The 18,773-nt window shown below is 39.0% G+C and overlaps 1 protein-coding gene and 1 pseudogene across 1 annotated transcript in view; both read right to left on the reverse strand.

The window, feature by feature from the left end:
* Positions 1–4,325, reverse strand: part of LOC140233823 (sodium-coupled monocarboxylate transporter 1-like) — a 42,113-nt gene extending 37,788 nt beyond the window's left edge. The window contains exon 1 of the mRNA XM_072313915.1: positions 3,978–4,325. Coding sequence (XP_072170016.1) covers positions 3,978–4,325 — 348 coding nt within the window. The remainder of the gene's footprint in view (positions 1–3,977) is intronic.
* An 11,974-nt stretch (positions 4,326–16,299) lies between these two features.
* Positions 16,300–16,656, reverse strand: LOC140233824 (sodium-coupled monocarboxylate transporter 1 pseudogene; annotated as a pseudogene).
* Positions 16,657–18,773: the final 2,117 nt, after the last annotated feature.

The raw sequence follows: 18,773 nt of genomic DNA on the forward strand, positions 1-18,773 counted from the left end.
ATCAAAAGTGATATTTCAAACATTTGTTTAAATCACTGCTCTCAAAGGTAAACAAGACCTTTAAGCGTTACATTACACCTTTATTTAAAAAGATGAAATTGTATAAAATACATTACAAAATTCTACTCTCGAATGCAAACGATATTCTGACGACGGGAAGTTAAAGAGTGTATTCCTCATACATACGACAAACGTTTAGAAGGAAGAGCATATGTATTTCACTTTCGAAGTTTTGCGGTAGGAATAGGCCTATACACCACGCATCATAACCCAACAAATGTGTCAATGCCAAGACTTCGCCAGCATGGCCAAAGCCGAGACGCCCCACTACCATTACTATCCGGTTCACAGGATCGCTCAGTATTGATGGCGAAATATGTGTAGGCTTATGTGACGAGTTAAACAAAACTGTCTACCTATACAATTCCGTGGAAACTGCAATGGAATGGAAATGGTGACAAGGAGAGAGTTAGGCACTCCCTTGAACCCCCACAGAATCTTAAACAAGCGAGGACATGAGACTCAGAATAATTCCAAAGAATAAGAGGAAGGCCTGTTGGCCGCTGTCAACAGTAACCCTGAAAGAACAAACGAAGAAGGCATTATTACAGCACCATTCCACATCATATTCAAGGAAGTTGTCTTCACATATAACCCTTTGTGTTCCTCCAGTGCCGATTCGCACAGAAAACTCGATAGCATTCTAAACACTGTCCAAAGCTCCTGGCAGAGAAAGGTTTAAACAAACACAATGAAAGTTTGTGCACAGAACATTGGCAGAGTGCAATGGTGAGGCCATCATTTCTGCTAATGTGCATTAGCACCAACTGGTTAGCCACCAACATCACTGTTTTGTTGAAGGCATGTGAAACTTACAATTCCATAACGTAACTGTCTCATCAGGTTCGATTTTGATGAAACATATCACTCTGTTTGACTCTTCTGAGTCGATTCCGACCTATACTTGGGTAGAAAGGAAAGCAAAAATAACATGAACAAACGAGGCCGCAGATTTCCGCGTAAGCATCAATTCTCTCAGCACGTAGAGAATTGCCCTGGTGAAGTAGCAGCTACAGTTGTATGATCTTATGATGATACACAATTAGCTGATTTGCATGTACTTGTGCGGGTTTTCAGGGTTTGTTTACGTTTGTGCACTTGCTTAATTGTTGCATCTTAGGTTCAGGAAATGGTACATAACCTTCAAGCTCTATTGAGTCGCGAGATGAACAAAGCATAATTATATGAAATCCCTTTTTGGAAATCCCCGATCATTTCTACCACCGGAAGAGACGAGTGGAGAGGAAAAAATACAGAAAATGTTACGGCCTGATAAAGTACAGGTATAGGGGGCATCGTGCTACAAAGGTGTATAATATCATGAAGAGTTTTCATGCCTTGTATTGGTCCTCAACTTAAAAGAACTTTGGAAGTCCACCTCCCCATGATGTTCCTCAATGATTCACTACGGAAGCTGACCAAGGAACAGGCGCGCAGTTTATTAGTCAATTGGAACCAACATCAGAATGGGAAATAGTCGCAATAAACGAAGACAGGTGGTAACACAGCGACTGAAGACGGAACATCACAACTCGCCATCACAATTAGCTGAATGAACTTGAAGCTTAAAGGGAACCTCTATTCGGTGTCCAGTTTGGCTTAGCTATAGAAAGAAAAACCTAACAGAAATAACGGTGAAATTTACTCTATGAGCGAACAAAACAAGAAAGACGCCATTGCTTTGTTGCTATTGTCTTTCCAAGAAGCAGTGATATGGCTCAAATAAATACAAAATGAACGAGGCGCAATGTTAATACAGTACACAGAATGTATTTGAAATACTTATGATATTTTGGTTCAACAATTCAGTGACTCTAATTAACTCCCAATTAAATTAACATTATTGATCAGGATCTAAATAAACAAAAATTGTTTAAAAAGGGGCACGCAGCGTCAGCAAGGCTAAAAGGACGTGGGCGATTTTTTAACCACCTGTTTCGTTGCTCCGATTACCCCCTCACCTCCCCCTCCCCCCAATTAATAATAAAAAAAAAAAAAAAAAAACAGGCCTCAGCTAGCATGTGTCTCTTTCCCATCTCTCTGGTCAGGCAGCTGTAGATATACATGACTTTTGCGATAATACCATTTATTTGATTACTGTATGCGCCTTTGGATATAAAGTTCGGAAACAAACAAAATGGTAGACATCTCCTGAAGACTGACCTTATGTCCGCGCTGGAGTAGAGGGTAAACACTGAGCAAATTTACTTTAGTGATACCAAAAAGGTAAAACGGCTGTTATCTCACTGGTGATACAATAATCATAATGTCAACCCTTCGCACCAAACCCTGGACAGTGACACGTGTGTGTCGATAATGGTTTTGAAGACACATCGTAAAGACATATTACGCTTTGTACTGCCCCAAGCAGGAAAGAAGAAGCAGTACAAGTGTGTGAAATACTGTTGAGTTGCTGAAGGACTTCAACTTAATTGCTTTTCCTCGTATGCCCCATATACCCGAACCAGTATAGGTACTTTTTATAGCGTCCATGATGGACTTACTCCACGATTTCTAAATTTCTTGTCACTTCGCATAAGTGGCCTGAAGACTCTGCTAAAAAATTCACCTGACGAACCTATTGGATGCAAAAATTCGAGTTCCTCTCTGACCTGCAGTTTCAACACTGCAACCACAGATTCGGGCCTAATTCAAGGGATTCAAGTGGCCCAGGCTAGAATGTAAACCAGGGAGGTGAAACGAAGAGTGATCTTTTCACCTCCTTGCTCTGACTCAGTGAGTGAATGTGTTTGCACTAAAATTTAGGATAAATGCATGGGTACATAAAGTGACAACTTTAGGCTTGTGCAAATATAATGTACGCCTCTTTTTTTTTCTTCTTTTTGCAGCTTGTGTTGAGAAAGCTCACAAGCAACAACATATATCTATATCTATATATATATATATATATATATATATATATATATATATATATATATATGTTGCTCACCTTGCAGGAGTGCATGGTGTTATATAGGCCCTTACAGGTTTGCTAAATGTTAAAAAAAAAATCAAGAAGTTAGAGTCTGATAACCCCTTGGAAAATTACAGTAACTTTGAGTGGGGATTGGACCTCAGAATGGAGCTAAAGGGAGGTGGGAGAGTCCCACCTCCCTGGAAGGACTGCATTGAAAGGCTTTGCTACCACCTGAGACCTCAATACATGGTCTGACTTCGTTTTCTTGTCCGTTCGAAAAAGTTGTCGGAGTTTGGGGGCGTCAACATAATATAGGCCTACTTTGTTAGATTCCTACAGAAGCTGTCGGATTTCAATCGTTTTTAGCTGCAATACGAGAAGTATACTTATCGACACGGCCCATTAAATATTATTGCAGAGGCTATCCCTCACATGTCAAACCGTAGCTCCTTGGTCAAACTAGCCGTTTAGGGAAAATGCCGAGACTGAAAATGCATTCACGCCTTCTATATCAAATGTAATTATGTTCTCACATGGTTCCAGTATCTGTAAAGGAATATAGCAAACTCTCCCAACGGACACTCTCCCAACGGCTTGGTATCTTGAACTCATAGCATTGAGTAGTTCTTTCCCTTACCCCATTAGGAGGGCGTGTGACGCTCGCCACTCTCGTGTGAATTTCTTTTTTTTATCCATTTTCTCTGATATTTCACGTAACATCTCATGACGTGACACCACCATAAACAATGGGAAGAGAGGGGTAATGCATTTAACATCATAAAACACTCATCACTGATGTAGCATTAATCAAAGGATTCTGTACATGTTTACATCCCTACCGGTGATTTGTAAATTGAGAGCTTTTACATTAAACCTTTCATTTACTGATTTTGAATCAAAATGAGGCCACTTGTTTTTTATGGTGACTCCAGCACCGGACTGCCGTGACCGGATCGAGTAATGGGCAAAATATCTTTTGCCCTCTCGTAAATTCCCCTACCTCGTTCGCGCTCGTAAGGTTGAGACGATAGAACATCGGCAGGTAGAAAAAGGCCGTGGCCAGCCCAACGCCGATGTAAGCAAAGCCGAACATCCAGTACATGCATCCATGGACGTAGTTCTCCGCCGGTGTGCCCAAGAACGTGATTGCGGAGATAAAGCTGGCTACGAGCGAGAAAGCGACCGGAATGGGATTCATCTTCCGATCCGCCATTAGGAACTCTTGCGTGGTCCGCTGCCGGCCGCCGGTCAGGGCGTGATAGACACCGATGCTGGCTGAGATGATCAGCATACCGGCGAAGATGACATAGTCGGCGGCGGAGAAAGTTTTAACGGTGTCGTCAGCCATTGTGATAAATGAACAAGGCACCGAAGCTCGATGGAATATTCAGAGAGATTAATGATAATCCGAATCAGTGGGAGTGGAATCCGCCAGAGCAGAGGACGATCAGGGGCAGGGCAGGGCAGGGCAGGGCTCTGGCGAAGTCTGGCAAGATACAGCTGACGCTTTGCCACAGATACAAGTTCTATCTGTTTTCTGTAGAGTCTGGGGTTGCCAACGCGTGACGAGCTTTCAAAGTTTGTTCGGTGCTTGCATGCAGATGTTTCTCTGCAGATCACTCAGATATGGTTGTCTGTTACAAATGCAGTTTGTGGGAAAAGAGCTTCGAAAACTTTTTCCGGAGAGAGTTGCAGCGCGATGCAGAGTCGGTTTGGGATACTCTTACTACGCCGTGAACACCGGCGAGTCACTAACCTGCTTCGCTTGGGTTTTTTTGTTTCGAGCGAACCGAAACGTTTGGCTTACCGGTGACACAAAGGTCAGGATAAAGTCACATATTACGCTAGTGACCAATCATATTGCAGCACTCAGACAAATACAACAAGCATTCGCTAAGGCTACAACGCGAAGTACATATCCACGAGCAATGGTACACAATTCATTTGCACTTCCCTCCAAGTCGACGTATAACTCACAGATATACATCAATTTCATAGGTGATGACAACAGTACTTGCTTTACACGATGAGAGCGGAAGCAGCTTTAACCATCAAAGATTTTGAATCATATCCAGATGTTGACTAAACACAGCGATTTTTCCCTCAACTCATCGCGCGATGTGTTGGAGGGCTGCCAATAACTTCACACCGTGAAGAGCAGTCGATTTTAAAGAACAGCGTACCGATAGACAAGCAGGTAGCTAATACTCCGAGGGTTTCTTACAACCTCCTTGCTCTGTGAGTTAAAAAAAAAATGAATCTTGTAGTGGGAGAGATCTCAAACATAAACACATACAAAACGGGATGTGTATGGCTTCCCTTCACCATTGCAGGTAGCGTTGCACCTAACAATAACATCAATTAGTATAGTCTAATCTATGGGTCCTTTGTTTCTATTGACATACACAACTCCTGATTAACTTTTGACATACTATACCTAATTTCAAAAGTTACCAAATCAGCATGAATAAATGTATAGTTGTTTCTCGTTTAATGTCTGGGGTGCTTCATGATTTGATCGAATGACCTAGATACGTGAGGAATCAATCGATATTAGTCTAAAAATAAGACTACAACTCCTCACGGCCTCCACTCTCTTCTCCCCTTCCCTTTAATATGTTTAATCTTGCTACTTTACTTTAGCCTTTGTTAAAGGCCCTCTCCCTCTTTATTGTAAGTCAAGAACTAACGAACTCAACGTCGCTCCGCAGTCGTCGGCGCTAACATTTTGTAAAAGGGCATTTGCCAAAGACCAACTTTACTCTGGTAGTCACGGGAAAAGAGAATAGAGATACACAAGGGGGGAAAAAAGAAAGTAATCAAAAAAGTAGAGGGGGGAGAGAACACGGACCCTGAAATCTCGACCATATAGTTTGTTGTGCGGACATAAAGAGAGAAAACTGTCTTGAGGACAAGCTTATACACCTCTGAAAAGCGGTCGATGGAGAAAGAATAAAGGAGATTATTGATCGAGCGGTCCGTTATCTTCGGACAAAACCGAGCAACCGAAGTAAAGTTGGTAGGCTTAGTATTTCGTATAAGAGTGGCACAGCAGTTCAGTAGCACGCGTTCAAGTCTTTGTTACAGGTAGAATATTGGTCGATCAGTGGACAGATGATCAACTAGCCAGGAGATCGGATTCCTCTGGGTTGGAACGAGAAATACATGCAGTATACAAACAGTGTGGGGTCATTGCATTGGTACAGTACGTCGAAAAAAAAAAATAGAGAGTCGCCGGGTGACCCAGTTTTCATCTGCCCTCAACGCCGAGGTCAAGACCTTCCTACGTCACACAAAGTAGGCCCTAAGGGGAAAAAATTACTCCTCAGCTTTCGATGTCTATTCATTTTCTTCTGAAAGGGAAAAACTTCCTGCTCGCCTTGTGCCCCCTTGGTCCGGTCATAATATATAAGAAATGTGCAGCCTCTGATATTTACAAGAGGAAGAAGAGAGAGAAACGAAAAGACCGCATGAAGCAGCTGCTTGAAAACATCTGGAAGACCAATCGGCCTGGTTTATCTGATGCCACGCTTCCCTTCTACTCAACACACGAGTCACTGGATTTGAGCGAAGTTCAGCCGGGGAGGGTGAGATCCACTTTCTCGTCTCATCACCTCCCTGTTCAGTGTAAACGTGTGTGTTGTTACAGGCTGCGACAGAGATACGTCACGGTTATACGTTTACACTTATGTTCTGAAATATGCGTAGCCGAATCAGAACCACCTGTTTATCAAACAAGAATATGAATACGAATCAACAAAGCTAGGCAACTGCGGTCATCTGACTCAATTTCATATTATGTTGTACCAAAAGTTCATACCAAATGGGGATCGGTCATTATTTTGTTCATGCGGGTTCATCACTTTGGAATAAATTGCCACCAGATATTCTGGAAACTTACAATATTGTTGCATTTAAAGTGAAATTAAAATGACATATCTTTAAACTAAATATATTAGTAGTTTGTTTGTTTTATATTGTTTGTTTGTCGTGCATTGTCCCCTGTTTGTTACCATTAGATAGAGCGCCATATACGTAAATAAGCTTTAATATTATTATCAATATTATTACTCTTATACTAAAGCATCTTTGTTGTACACACTGTTGCAACCATGCCACGACAGGTTTTTTCTTCGTGTACGTTTGTGTGTGTGTGTGTGTGTGTGTGTGTGTTTGTTTGTTTGTTTGTTTGTTTGTTATACCAAGGAGTCACTATATCTACAGCACATAATTATTAATTATACCAGGATGGTGAGAGAAAGACATCCTATAATCTACAATGCATCACTGATTTCCAGTCGCTCATACCACTTCTTCTCTCTTTACCAGTACATTGTACTATAGTATCCATACCATTTCGTTATTTCTTTGGTATTTATTGATTTATTATCATTACATCATTATCATTCACTAATAGTATTTCGTTGTCGTATATCTTTAGCATATATAGGCCTACTTAGACTCCAACTATTATAGATTGACGGCCATATTGGTGCATCATAACTGGATATCAAGTATCATTTTTTTTTTTGTTGTTGCTGTATCTGATGTAGCTTTTACTGAGAAATATGAAAATAAAGTTGAAATGAAATCAAATTAACTATGTCCTCCTTTCTGTCCACCTGATCGCTGATTAATCCTGCTGCTACACGAATGATTTTATCGAAATCGATGGTTTTACATGAGTGGTTGCGTTTTGTAATTTCATCGATAATCACGACCGTGAGACGTGAACTGAGTTGAGAGTGCGATGAGACGTTATATTTTTCATCCTTTGTGAGTCAGCATTGCTTCTTTGAAATGGCACCAGCATCCCGTGCAAACATTGGTAATTGGATTGTGCATTTGGATCGCAGCCAATAACTGCTGGCGCGACTTCTTTGGCAAGTTTTGAAATGATAATGATGATTATGTCTAATCTGTGTTGTGTCAGTGAAAGGCAGCGTATACATAGCAACAGCGGCGATTGCCGTCATAAAGTTATGTTACCCTGTTTCCAATCTGACAAAATCTGAGCTGCATGGCACGAGTACTCCTCGTGGTTATTAATGAAGCCGTGGAAAAGTAAGAAAATGAAATTTATTAGTGACCGAATATGCGGTACACTGTACGCCATGTTTTAACAACAACAATCGACTTTTATAATATAAGGTTGATGAGCATGCTATTGTAATACACTGAATTCATTCATGATAAAATTCACAGTGACAGCAAAATACCACGAAAAAAAGAAGTTGTCTGTTTGAACGTTGTCTTCTTCTTCTTAAGCCTATATGGAGGAGCTCTGGCAACAAAGGAGGTACCTCCTTGCATTGAGGTAACGAAGGTCGGATCTCTTGAACAATAAGCAACAGGTGGCGTACATTCAAGTGACGTGTCAGGAAGGGAGAAATCAGCCCCTAATTCCTAATAACTTTCGTAGCCATGACAACCATATAACTTCCCCGAACTGGATTATTAACTGACCGGCATTTACAAGGTCAATAGTCAATTAGAAGGGTCAAGCTAGTTTGCAGGCACAAACCCTTGTTGGTCGTAAAGGAGTCTGCGCCAAGACTACTACTTGCACCACTTTGGCACTGTCCCATAGGCCCTGTGTTGAAGCTTCTCCCAACAAGTTGGGAGAGGCTGCAGTGTAGTGGCGCGTGTATTAGTCTTGGCGCATGCAGACTCCTATACGACCAACAAGGGTTTGTGCCTGCAAACTAGGGTCAAGCGTACTACGACGTCATTTACAGAAGAACAGAGTTGAATGTATGTGTTTGTGCAAGTGCGTGTATATACGTTTTGAGTATGTCTTGTGCTCGTGCGTGTCATTAAATGACTAAACTTGGCAGGTGGTCGCATGGGGTAAACACACACCAGCACCAAAGACTCAAATTTCTCAACACAATAGAGGGCGTTTGACAATCCAATCGGTAGAATCTTTCACAGGAGGCTGTAACCTCAGGCCAAAAATCTTCGGCCTGTCTATTGATAATAGGCTATATAGATCATCCGTCGTCTTTCAGATTAGTAGACGCAGAATGCTCAAGTGATCCTGAACTGAAAGTCATTAGGCGTTTCACGGATTTTCATGATAATTAAACAGCATGCAAAGCAAACAAACCAACAAAAGCGAACTTAGAGTCCCCCTGGAGAACCACTGTTCAAAATATTCACTGGAGGTTCAATAGTATATCATTACCTACTCGTTTTTGTCATGATTACATGTTGTTTACGCCGCTCCTCTACATGACGTATTCTGGAATCGCTTCGATGAAATCTGACCACAAACAGCTGGTGGCGGTCTCTGCTGGGCTGACAAGCCAGGAGAGATGTACAGAGCACCTATCAGCGGTTGACCGTGACCGCTGTTAAGTCAGCTTCGTAACCCATAGAAAAGGGTAAGATTCCTCCTCCCTTGTTGTTTAACTGTCAATTCTTGCGTCAATCAGAACATCTCCACTGTACAAATTGTGTTGTAGTCCCTCTATCTCGTGACCTATTGTCATCTATGATTCATCTATCTAACTATCTATCTATCTACCTATCTATTTATCTACATATAATTATGTGAATCCATCTATGTCTATCGATCTATTTATCCGTCATGACGAGTTTAATCGCAAAACGAAGTAATTCCACATTTGTTAATTTGAGATATTTGTGATTGAAGGTGACAAAAAGCAGAGAAAATAATTATAACTCTGAAGATATTCCTTGATATGTATCACGCAAGGTATCACTACGAAGGTTTTGCTTTGCTCGATCTGATTTTGGACTTTACTTTAAACTGTTAAATGATGGTGCCTAATCGGTTGTTCGATGAAACTCTTCCTTAACAATATATTCATCAATCTATCAGTTTATCTGGCTGTCTATCGATCCAACTATTCCTGAAGTACTATTACCAATTTACTCCTCTCTTCATCTATCGTGTTATTATCCACTTTTATGCCTATAATGTACCCTCTTATCGATCTTTCTCTTTTCGTATCTTTATGTGTACCCATAGCTAAGTCATTTGTCGCTACGATTTATTCAGTATTCTGCCCTACTTTTGCTAAAGGAAGCAAGTGACAAAAGTGACATTTCTCGTAAAAGAGCAAAATGTGTCTGTCATTTACACTGAAGTCAATGGACTATCATGATGTCTTATCTAACATATCACTTAGTAGGATGAGTGTTTCTGCATGAAATTTGGCCTGGAAGAAGAGCTCATTATGTGAATTATGAAAATATCAATAACTCAAATTCGGATGGTATGCCACTTGCTTCCTTCTGCCAAAGTAGGGCAGTAGTGTTTAATGTTTCACATACTTTAACAACATCTCCATTTATCATGGTTGTTCATCTCCTCATCTACTATCCTTTTTTTCATCTCTCTGACAGTCCATCTATCTCATAAAGTGATATCATATCTCTCTGGCCTATCTACAGATATTTCTGAAATAGTGGCCTACTATTTTAACCACCCATCTAAATTCCACCCAGTCATATATATTTAATCATCTATCAATCTCTTTGTCTAGATGTATATCTGTTCCGCTGTATAATTTTATTTCATCTTTCTGTATTTCCGCCTGTCAATCATCCCATCTATCTTGATATGAAATTTGTATGTATGATATATTGTATTTGAATGTTAAAAATGTAGGCCTACATGTATGTTGTATGTATGAATATATCATATTAAATGGGTTAGTCAAATACCGTTAGTGATTGGCTAAACACAGTCACGTGATGGAGGAACATTGGTTATGTTCGCCCATGGGAGAGCATTTTTGTAATGTTCTCCCATGGGAAAACATTTTCAGGTAACAAATGACAGAAGGACCCGCGCACAGTGAATTTGGCTCTGCGCGAGCAATCGAGTACGTTGTACTGGTGGTTGACGTTGACGTATTCGACGTACTTGACTAACCCATAGTATAACATAGGCCTAACAGATGATGACTTTTGTTGTCGGGAACATGTATCAAACGTTCCATCCTCAGGGTTTGAAATGCTATTGAGGGAGGCTGTAAGTCCCTCGACGAATCTCCCTCAATAGCATTTCTAACCCTTCGGGTGGAACATTCGGTATGTTCCCTCCCCCGCCAGTCATCATCTATATAATATTCTACATGAATCATCTGTCTCGTGTCACATCAACGTGTAACAGTTGATTGTGTGGTGATAAGAAAAGGGCGCCCTCAAACAACTGTGATCAGTCGTTATCGGTCATATCGAATTATGGCGCTGGGTAGACACGTGGATTCCGTCGTGAAGTGAAGGTCTCATTGTACATTCAAAAGGTGATTTTAATCCCATTGCACTATAGGGAGGAAGTTAACGCTGATGAGACAGGAAGACGAAAGTGCTTTGGTTGGTAGTGATGAAAACATGAATATTGATAAAAGTACCTATACAATAATGTCCAAAAAGCGATTCTTTCTGTAAACTGTTTCAGTATCGGAGCTAGGGTTCGCTTTGAGTACATAGCAATTGTTAGTATATAAGAGTCTGTCTATGTCATGAATAACATGAGGGGTTTTGTTTTGTTTTATTTTATTTGTTGTTGTTGGTTTTTTTTTTTAATTGGAGATTAGAATTAAATCTTGTTCATCTTCCATGTTCTCTCCTCCACAATGATACATCGCGTTGACTAAGTATTGACGAAGTTAAAATGATAGGGATGATGCAGGTTACTGGTTATCTTTAGTGGGGGGGGGGGGGAGGGGAGGGGGAGGGGCTGTAATAAAACAAACGGAACGAAGGATAAAAGTTACATTTGTAATGTCAGCCATTATGTATGTATGTATATATTTATTACAGTGATAAATACATTTCTATACCTGTATCTATATCTATATATGTATATCTATTATCTATGTCTATGTCTACATCTATATCTATGTCCATGTCTACATCTATATCTATATCTATATCTATATCTATATCTATATCTATATCTATATCTATATCTACATCTACATCTACATCTACATCTATCTTTATCTATATCTATATCTACATCTATCTATATCTATATCTATATCTATATCTATATCTATATCTATATATATGTCTTTATCTATATCTATATCTATATCTATATCCATATCATTGTGCACTGCCAAGTCTCTTTAAAAGCGTTTGGTATAGGGAAACGACGCATTGGCCATGAATCATTGTGAGTTGAAGAGCAGTCGAGGACGCTCTGAAGTCGTTTCTCGGAGTAAAACGCGTTAATCATCACCGATTTGGGGTTACAATTTTGCATTCTCGCCGATGACGATTCTTGCTCGAGTCTGTTTCAAGCCTCTTGTGGCAGATGGCACGGTCAGAATTTGCACTCAAAAAATATCACGTCGTTCGGGGACATTTTATCCTATAAAGATTTGAGGATATCAAGGAGAAGAAACTATAATGGCAGACAATCGGCAAGAGAATTGAAACTTTGGCTCGTTATAAAGATATTTGGTGGTACTATGCCCTTCTGCTGATAACATAAAAAATTAAATAATGTTTCATCACCCTTGTGGCGGAGAGAGTGATACATAGATATAATTTATATTGTATTACGGAAAATACATAACTTCATATTTCGAAACTATAGATATTGAGTAGTCCACAATCTACAAGCACACTGCTTTTTAGTGGACCTCTCAGTTCTCTTTTTTTTTTTCTCCTCAAAATATAACTTAGTATTTTCCTGTCTGTAGACATAATTTATTTCTATTAGTTTGTTGACTATCGTTTATCCTTCGCACTTTGTACTGTATATATGCTTATGATGGATTTTCTGATTTGCCTTCTGTTATGTTTTGTTGGAAGAAAATGAGAATGAAATAAATGAAATGAATTGAATAATCATTATGTATATAATGCTTCTCTGTGTGTGTTGAAAGATGAGAATAAATGACATTTAATAAATATGTTAATGTTTGTTCGATTAAAAGAAAAATTACCCTTAAACATGAAAGAAGTTGGGGCCAAAATGATTGTCATTTACAGCAATAGAGGATGTTTATATTGTTATATGAAATAGAGTTGCAGATTACTTAAAGGGGTCGTATAGTTTTGGTTGAGACGTAATTTCAGGTTTCTAACATTTTGTGGAGAGATAATGAGATACCTCGTATGAAATATGAAAGAGCATGTAATTCTATAAGGAATTCAACATTTATTTTATGAAAATTAATGGCTGAGATATCAAAAAAAAAAAAAAGAAGCAATTCTAATAAGGTGTGGGACCCACACTTTATTACTATCGATTTGTTTTACTTTGTTTTTTGGATGTTTCAGTGATTCCAAACCCGATTCTCATCGAATAAACTTTGAAGTCCTCTTAAAATGGTATGCTCTGTACTATATCATAAGTGTTTTCTTGGTATCTTTCAAAAAGTTAAAAGCCCAATTCTCATCTCCACCAATACTGTACCATCCCTTTAAAGGGATCGTATAGATTTGGTTGAGACCTAATTTCAGTATTCTAACATTTTTGGTGAGATAATGAGAAACTCTTACGAAATATGAAAGAGCATGTAATTCTTTCAGGAATTCAACATTTATTTGATGAAAATTGGTTTTGAAATGGCTGAGATATCCAAACAAGAGCGATTTTCACAAAGTGTGGGACCCACACTTTATTATGATCGCTTTGTTTTACTTTGTTTTTGGATGTTTCAGTCATTCCAAACCCGATTTTCATCAAGTAATTTTTGAATTCCTCTTAAAATGGTATGTTCTGTACTATATCATAAGTGTTTTCTTGGTATCTCGCCAAAAGTTAAAAGCCCAATTCTCATCTCCACCAATACTGTACCATCCCTTTAAGCTTAATGGATACCGAGAATGAATCGTGAATAGGGGCAAACTTTTGCTTAATTCTATATTCCAGCAATAAATTGTCCAGAGTGTCAAACAATATGATGAGAATAAATGACATTTAATAATCAAAATCTGTTAATGTTTGTTCGATTAAAAGAAAAATTACGCTTAAATATGAAAGAAGTTTGGGCTATAATGATTGTCATTTATAGCAATTAGAGTATGATGAAATTGTTATATGAAATAGAGTTGTAGATTACTTAAGATTGGATACCGAGAATGAATCGTGAAAAAGGGCAAACTTTTGCTTAATTCTATATTTCAGAGTGTCAAACAATATGATTATCATTTTGGAATATTATTCTGTTTCATTCTACGAAGACATCAACACGTCTGGGGTGGAAGTTCTTTCAGAACACAGAATTCGTAGAGCCCTAAGATCTGTTGAGCGATTCTTGCCACTGTTATCCTCAGCTAGTGAAGTGAGGATAATCTAATGGAGGGTGAATTACATTGCAAAGATATTTAAGACACACACACAAATACACGCACACACACACACACACGTATTATATATGTATATATATATATATATATATATATATATATATTACAAAGTAATTCGTAGGCCACGTGATAGTGCAATGATATCAAAAGTAGAACAGAGCTCAAGAAATGTATCATGTTGTCAATATAAACATTTTTGTTTTTTGTCACTTGACACACAAAAAAGAATTACTTGGCAAAGGCAGGAAGTCCAAAAAAAAAAAATGGGGGGTTCTTCAAATCTAAACTGTTGGTATCGACAACATGATACATTTCTTGAATTTGGTTCTATTATTCTATCATAATTATACTCAGCAAAAACAAGAAGAAAAGAAAGTGAACACAATTTCCTTTCATATCTTTCATATAAGATTTTGATGAAAATAAATATATTATAATATACCATTTTGAGGCAATTTTATTGGCAATCAAACTGTTGGGCCGTTACAAAGGGAAAATTTAGGCATGAGTGAACACATTCGTTTTTGTCCTCCATGGTAGAAAAGCAAAAAATTGCAAAAATAGACATGTCATTCATGTACAAATGTCCTTCGGGATAACAATGATAACAAATTACCAATTTGACACAATGAGGGACATGAATTAAATGGCAAAAATAAGTTTTCGTTTTCTCGTATCTCTTTGTAGCCTAAAATAAAACAAAACAATTTAAGTAAAACAAGAATTTTCTGGCAATATCAATGACATAGGGAGTAAAGCCAAAAAGGTAATTAAATGGACAGAATTTTATCATTTCATTATTTTAACTTATGAATTGTGGAATTAATGAGACAAATTCAAAAACCAAATATTGTTTTCAATTTCCCTAATTTGAAGTAACTTTTCTACTATTTTTGTTGATATTGCTTTTTTCTCTATATCATTTGAATTTGGATTTCGTAGAAGAGTTGTGAATGACAACTTTTTTGTTAATTTTTGCAATTTTAATTTAATTGTGCCTTGGGAGAGAAAAACGAAAGTGTTTACTCATGCGTAAAAGTCCACTTTTTATTGACCTACCAGCTTTATTACGGTGTATGATACATAATGTATTAGCCCAATATTCAATGAGAAATATGAACTTGAAAAAATGTTCACTTTTTTTTTTCTGACTGTATAGATCATGGACCCTGAATAGATAGATGGGTAGATAAAGATGAGCTAAACGAGTGAACAGCGTAATGCCACACAGCAAGTGACCATTCTGAATTCTAAGATTGTACACTGTAATCAAATTCTTCCAGATTGCTATCTATTTGCAGGCTTGCAAACTTTGATTCTACGTCTAGATTGTCTCGCTTGTGATACACGAGTGAATTACATCGCTTACATTACTGTACAAGATATACGTGGTTCCAGCTGAAGAGTTTTTAGTAAATGTATTTTAGGTTTTATCCTTAAAAAAGAAAAACACAAGAAAATAAAACCAACTAATGAAAAACACCTAAATCTAAGATTTTCTGGACTTCGACATTTATTTCAGATCCCCAACCCCTGTTCTTGGATCTTACCCTTCCTCCTTCCTCCCATCACCACCCTGCACTATACCACGCGGTCAAACATTTTCACCGCTCTTGGTGGTAGCCTTGACGTTTTTGTTATGGGCACTGTGGTATAATGGATGAGACTGTTGCTTTTGAAACGGAGGGCCCGAGTTTGAGTCCTACAAGGTGATTACGTCCCAATTGGACAAGAAACTTTTACCCACAATGTCCCTCTCGACCCAGGTGTAGAAATGGGTATACCTGACAATGCTGGGCTAATGATGGCAGGGCCATCTGAAAGAACAGTACAACGTATTGATACTGAAAAGACTACCCTGGCAAAGCTAAGATCATTATGCCAATAGTACATTTAGCACAAAATGAGTGAGCCATTGGTCCATACAGCTATTCATCATAATTATCAAACACGCGAGCATAAATATCCAGTTTCAATGTGATCAATCAGACACCAAAGATTTCCCTGGTCCTCAGAATTCATCTCACCTCGTACGCACTCGTTGATCCCATCGTGTAGAAGAAGGGGACGAAACAGCGAACGGTGACGACACCCGACAGGACGTAGGCCAGGCAAAACCATCCGTACACCGTCCCGTGCTCGTAGCTCTCCACCGGAGCCCCCAGAAACGTGACGGCAGAGATAAAGCTCGCCACCAGCGACATCGCTACGGGGAAAGCGCTCATGCGACCGTCAGCGAGCAGGAACTCGGCGGTCGTCTGTTGCTTCCCGCCGCAGCATCCATGGTAAACCCCGATGATTGCGGAGACCAGCAGCAGTCCAACAAAGACCAGATAGTCCCACATCAAAAACTTCGCGGAGAAAGAGTTATCCATCTTACCAGCAGAGTGAGGCGGACTATATAGTCTGATCTTTTTGTTTTTTATCAGTGTTTTTCTGTTTACAATGGCTCTGCTCTTTTGTAAAGGATCTGACTATCAACTAACGCTAATAAGGGTGATCTGCTCTTACGTCAGTGTAGGGCTTTACTGCTCTAAGAAGTTCGAAAGTAAAACAGTGAAACCAATCCAGCGTTCTTTTTGGAAGTCTGCGTCAAACATAAGTCTTCCGCGTAAAATATCTCTGATTTTTGCTGGGGCAGCCGATAAACCCCAGTATTCGAGTTGATTCCCGCTCAAAGTTGCATAACCATCCTGTTGCCAAGACGATGATCTTCTTTATCATGGCGCCCTAACATTTTAACCACCTTATGGAGTGAGACCCAAAGGACCTCCTCCTTCTTGCTGAATCTTTGAATGTGCACATCATCTCCTTCTGACGCATCCGCCGTCTCTCGCGTATCCATGGCAACATCTCCAGAGATGGGCAATGGGGGCAGAATCCGCTACCGCGTCTTTTACATCGCAAACACTTCAATAATGTGTAAACAGCGGGGCGTATCCTAAGTGGTAGATGATTAGACAAACTTCCGCAGCGACTCGAGAAAATGTATCAGAAGTGTGATGTGTGAATGATTATGGTTTGTACGTGTCGATTTGCTCGTCGCTGGACTGCTGCCAAAGAACTCGAGACTGGACAACATTGATTTGTTAGGCAATTTCCAAGGGGGGGGGGGGGTGACAATGAGCCATGCAAGATGCCCTCTTCTTGCTTTATCATAAAACGTTGCGATCATGATCAAGCAAAATCCCAATCTAGTTTTAGGTTTTAGGTTTTTGCCAATTTAAATATGCACTTTAGATATGATTGATGTTGCGTTGTTGAAAGCGCAATGCAACTCTGGTTTTAAAAGTATAAAAGTCAAATAAAAGAGAATAAAAGATATATCATTGTAGAATAAGACAATTATGGGTTTGTCAGCTTCATAAGTTCCACAGCGCATTTATAACATCAGCTATAATTGTGTCCAGTTTTGATGAAACATCTGCCTTTCTGTTTGATTAATTTCGTTCCGTTTAAGAAAGTATAATGTGGTTTGGCATTGCGCATGATGATTATTATATCCTGTGTCATTTTGATAAAATAAACGATTATCTTAATCATTTGTGTGCTTTGAGTGTCGACTGGAGCAAAAGCAGGACTGATTTGATTTTGATTTTGATTTTATTTCTTAATCTATTTTTCATACATAAATGAAACACAAAGTCAATTAAACGTACTAATATTGAGCACAGTATAATTTGAATCTGACAGATAAATGGTTAATTCAAATATCCAACATTTTTTTTTCTAACACAATGCAAAATTAAAACAAACAGGCATTATTTTATGCATATATCTATGCGAACATAGGATCCCGTTTATCTGACAAAGACAAATTAAGCAGCTCTTGATGTACAGAAATACAGGAGACCATCGTCAGCAAACGCTTGACGAGGACAATGGCCTCAGAAATGATTGTCTAAACAATATACGACATTGTAAGAATATAATACAGACAAGTCACCACTCACTGAGGGGCGATAAAGAGAGGGGGGGGGAATGAGGGGGAGAGAAAAGAAAAAAAGTGCAGCGGTGCATTGTGCAAAATGTGAAGTGTTTACGTGGAAATGAGTTGTGAATATACGTTCAGTTCGGAAACTTCGTTTGTAGCTCCATGCTTTAACTAGCATCGTGTTGGAAGGCTAGGATTGGTTATAGGGTCGGCAAATACCTTGACGTTCCTGCCATCACAGAAAAGCTTATCGAGGCATTAATGTCATCTCACCTCGATTATTGTAATAGTCTCGTAGCAAGACAACCTCAATCCCATATTGCATCCCTTCTACGTATCCAGAACACTTCCGCCAGACTAGTCACACGTATACCAAAAAAAAAAAAAAAAAAAAAAGTGAACACATTACCCTTATCATCCAGTCGCTTCATTGGTTGCCAATGCAGAAATGCGTTGTCTCCCTTGTCTTCAAAGCTATTCAGAGTGAAGCCCCCTCATACCTACAGAACCTAATCTCCCTCTAATCCTCATCAACTTCTTCTGCTTCTCGACGTCTAC

This window comes from Diadema setosum, chromosome 10 (assembly GCF_964275005.1).
Source record: "Diadema setosum chromosome 10, eeDiaSeto1, whole genome shotgun sequence".
Lineage (NCBI taxonomy): Eukaryota > Metazoa > Echinodermata > Echinoidea > Diadematoida > Diadematidae > Diadema > Diadema setosum.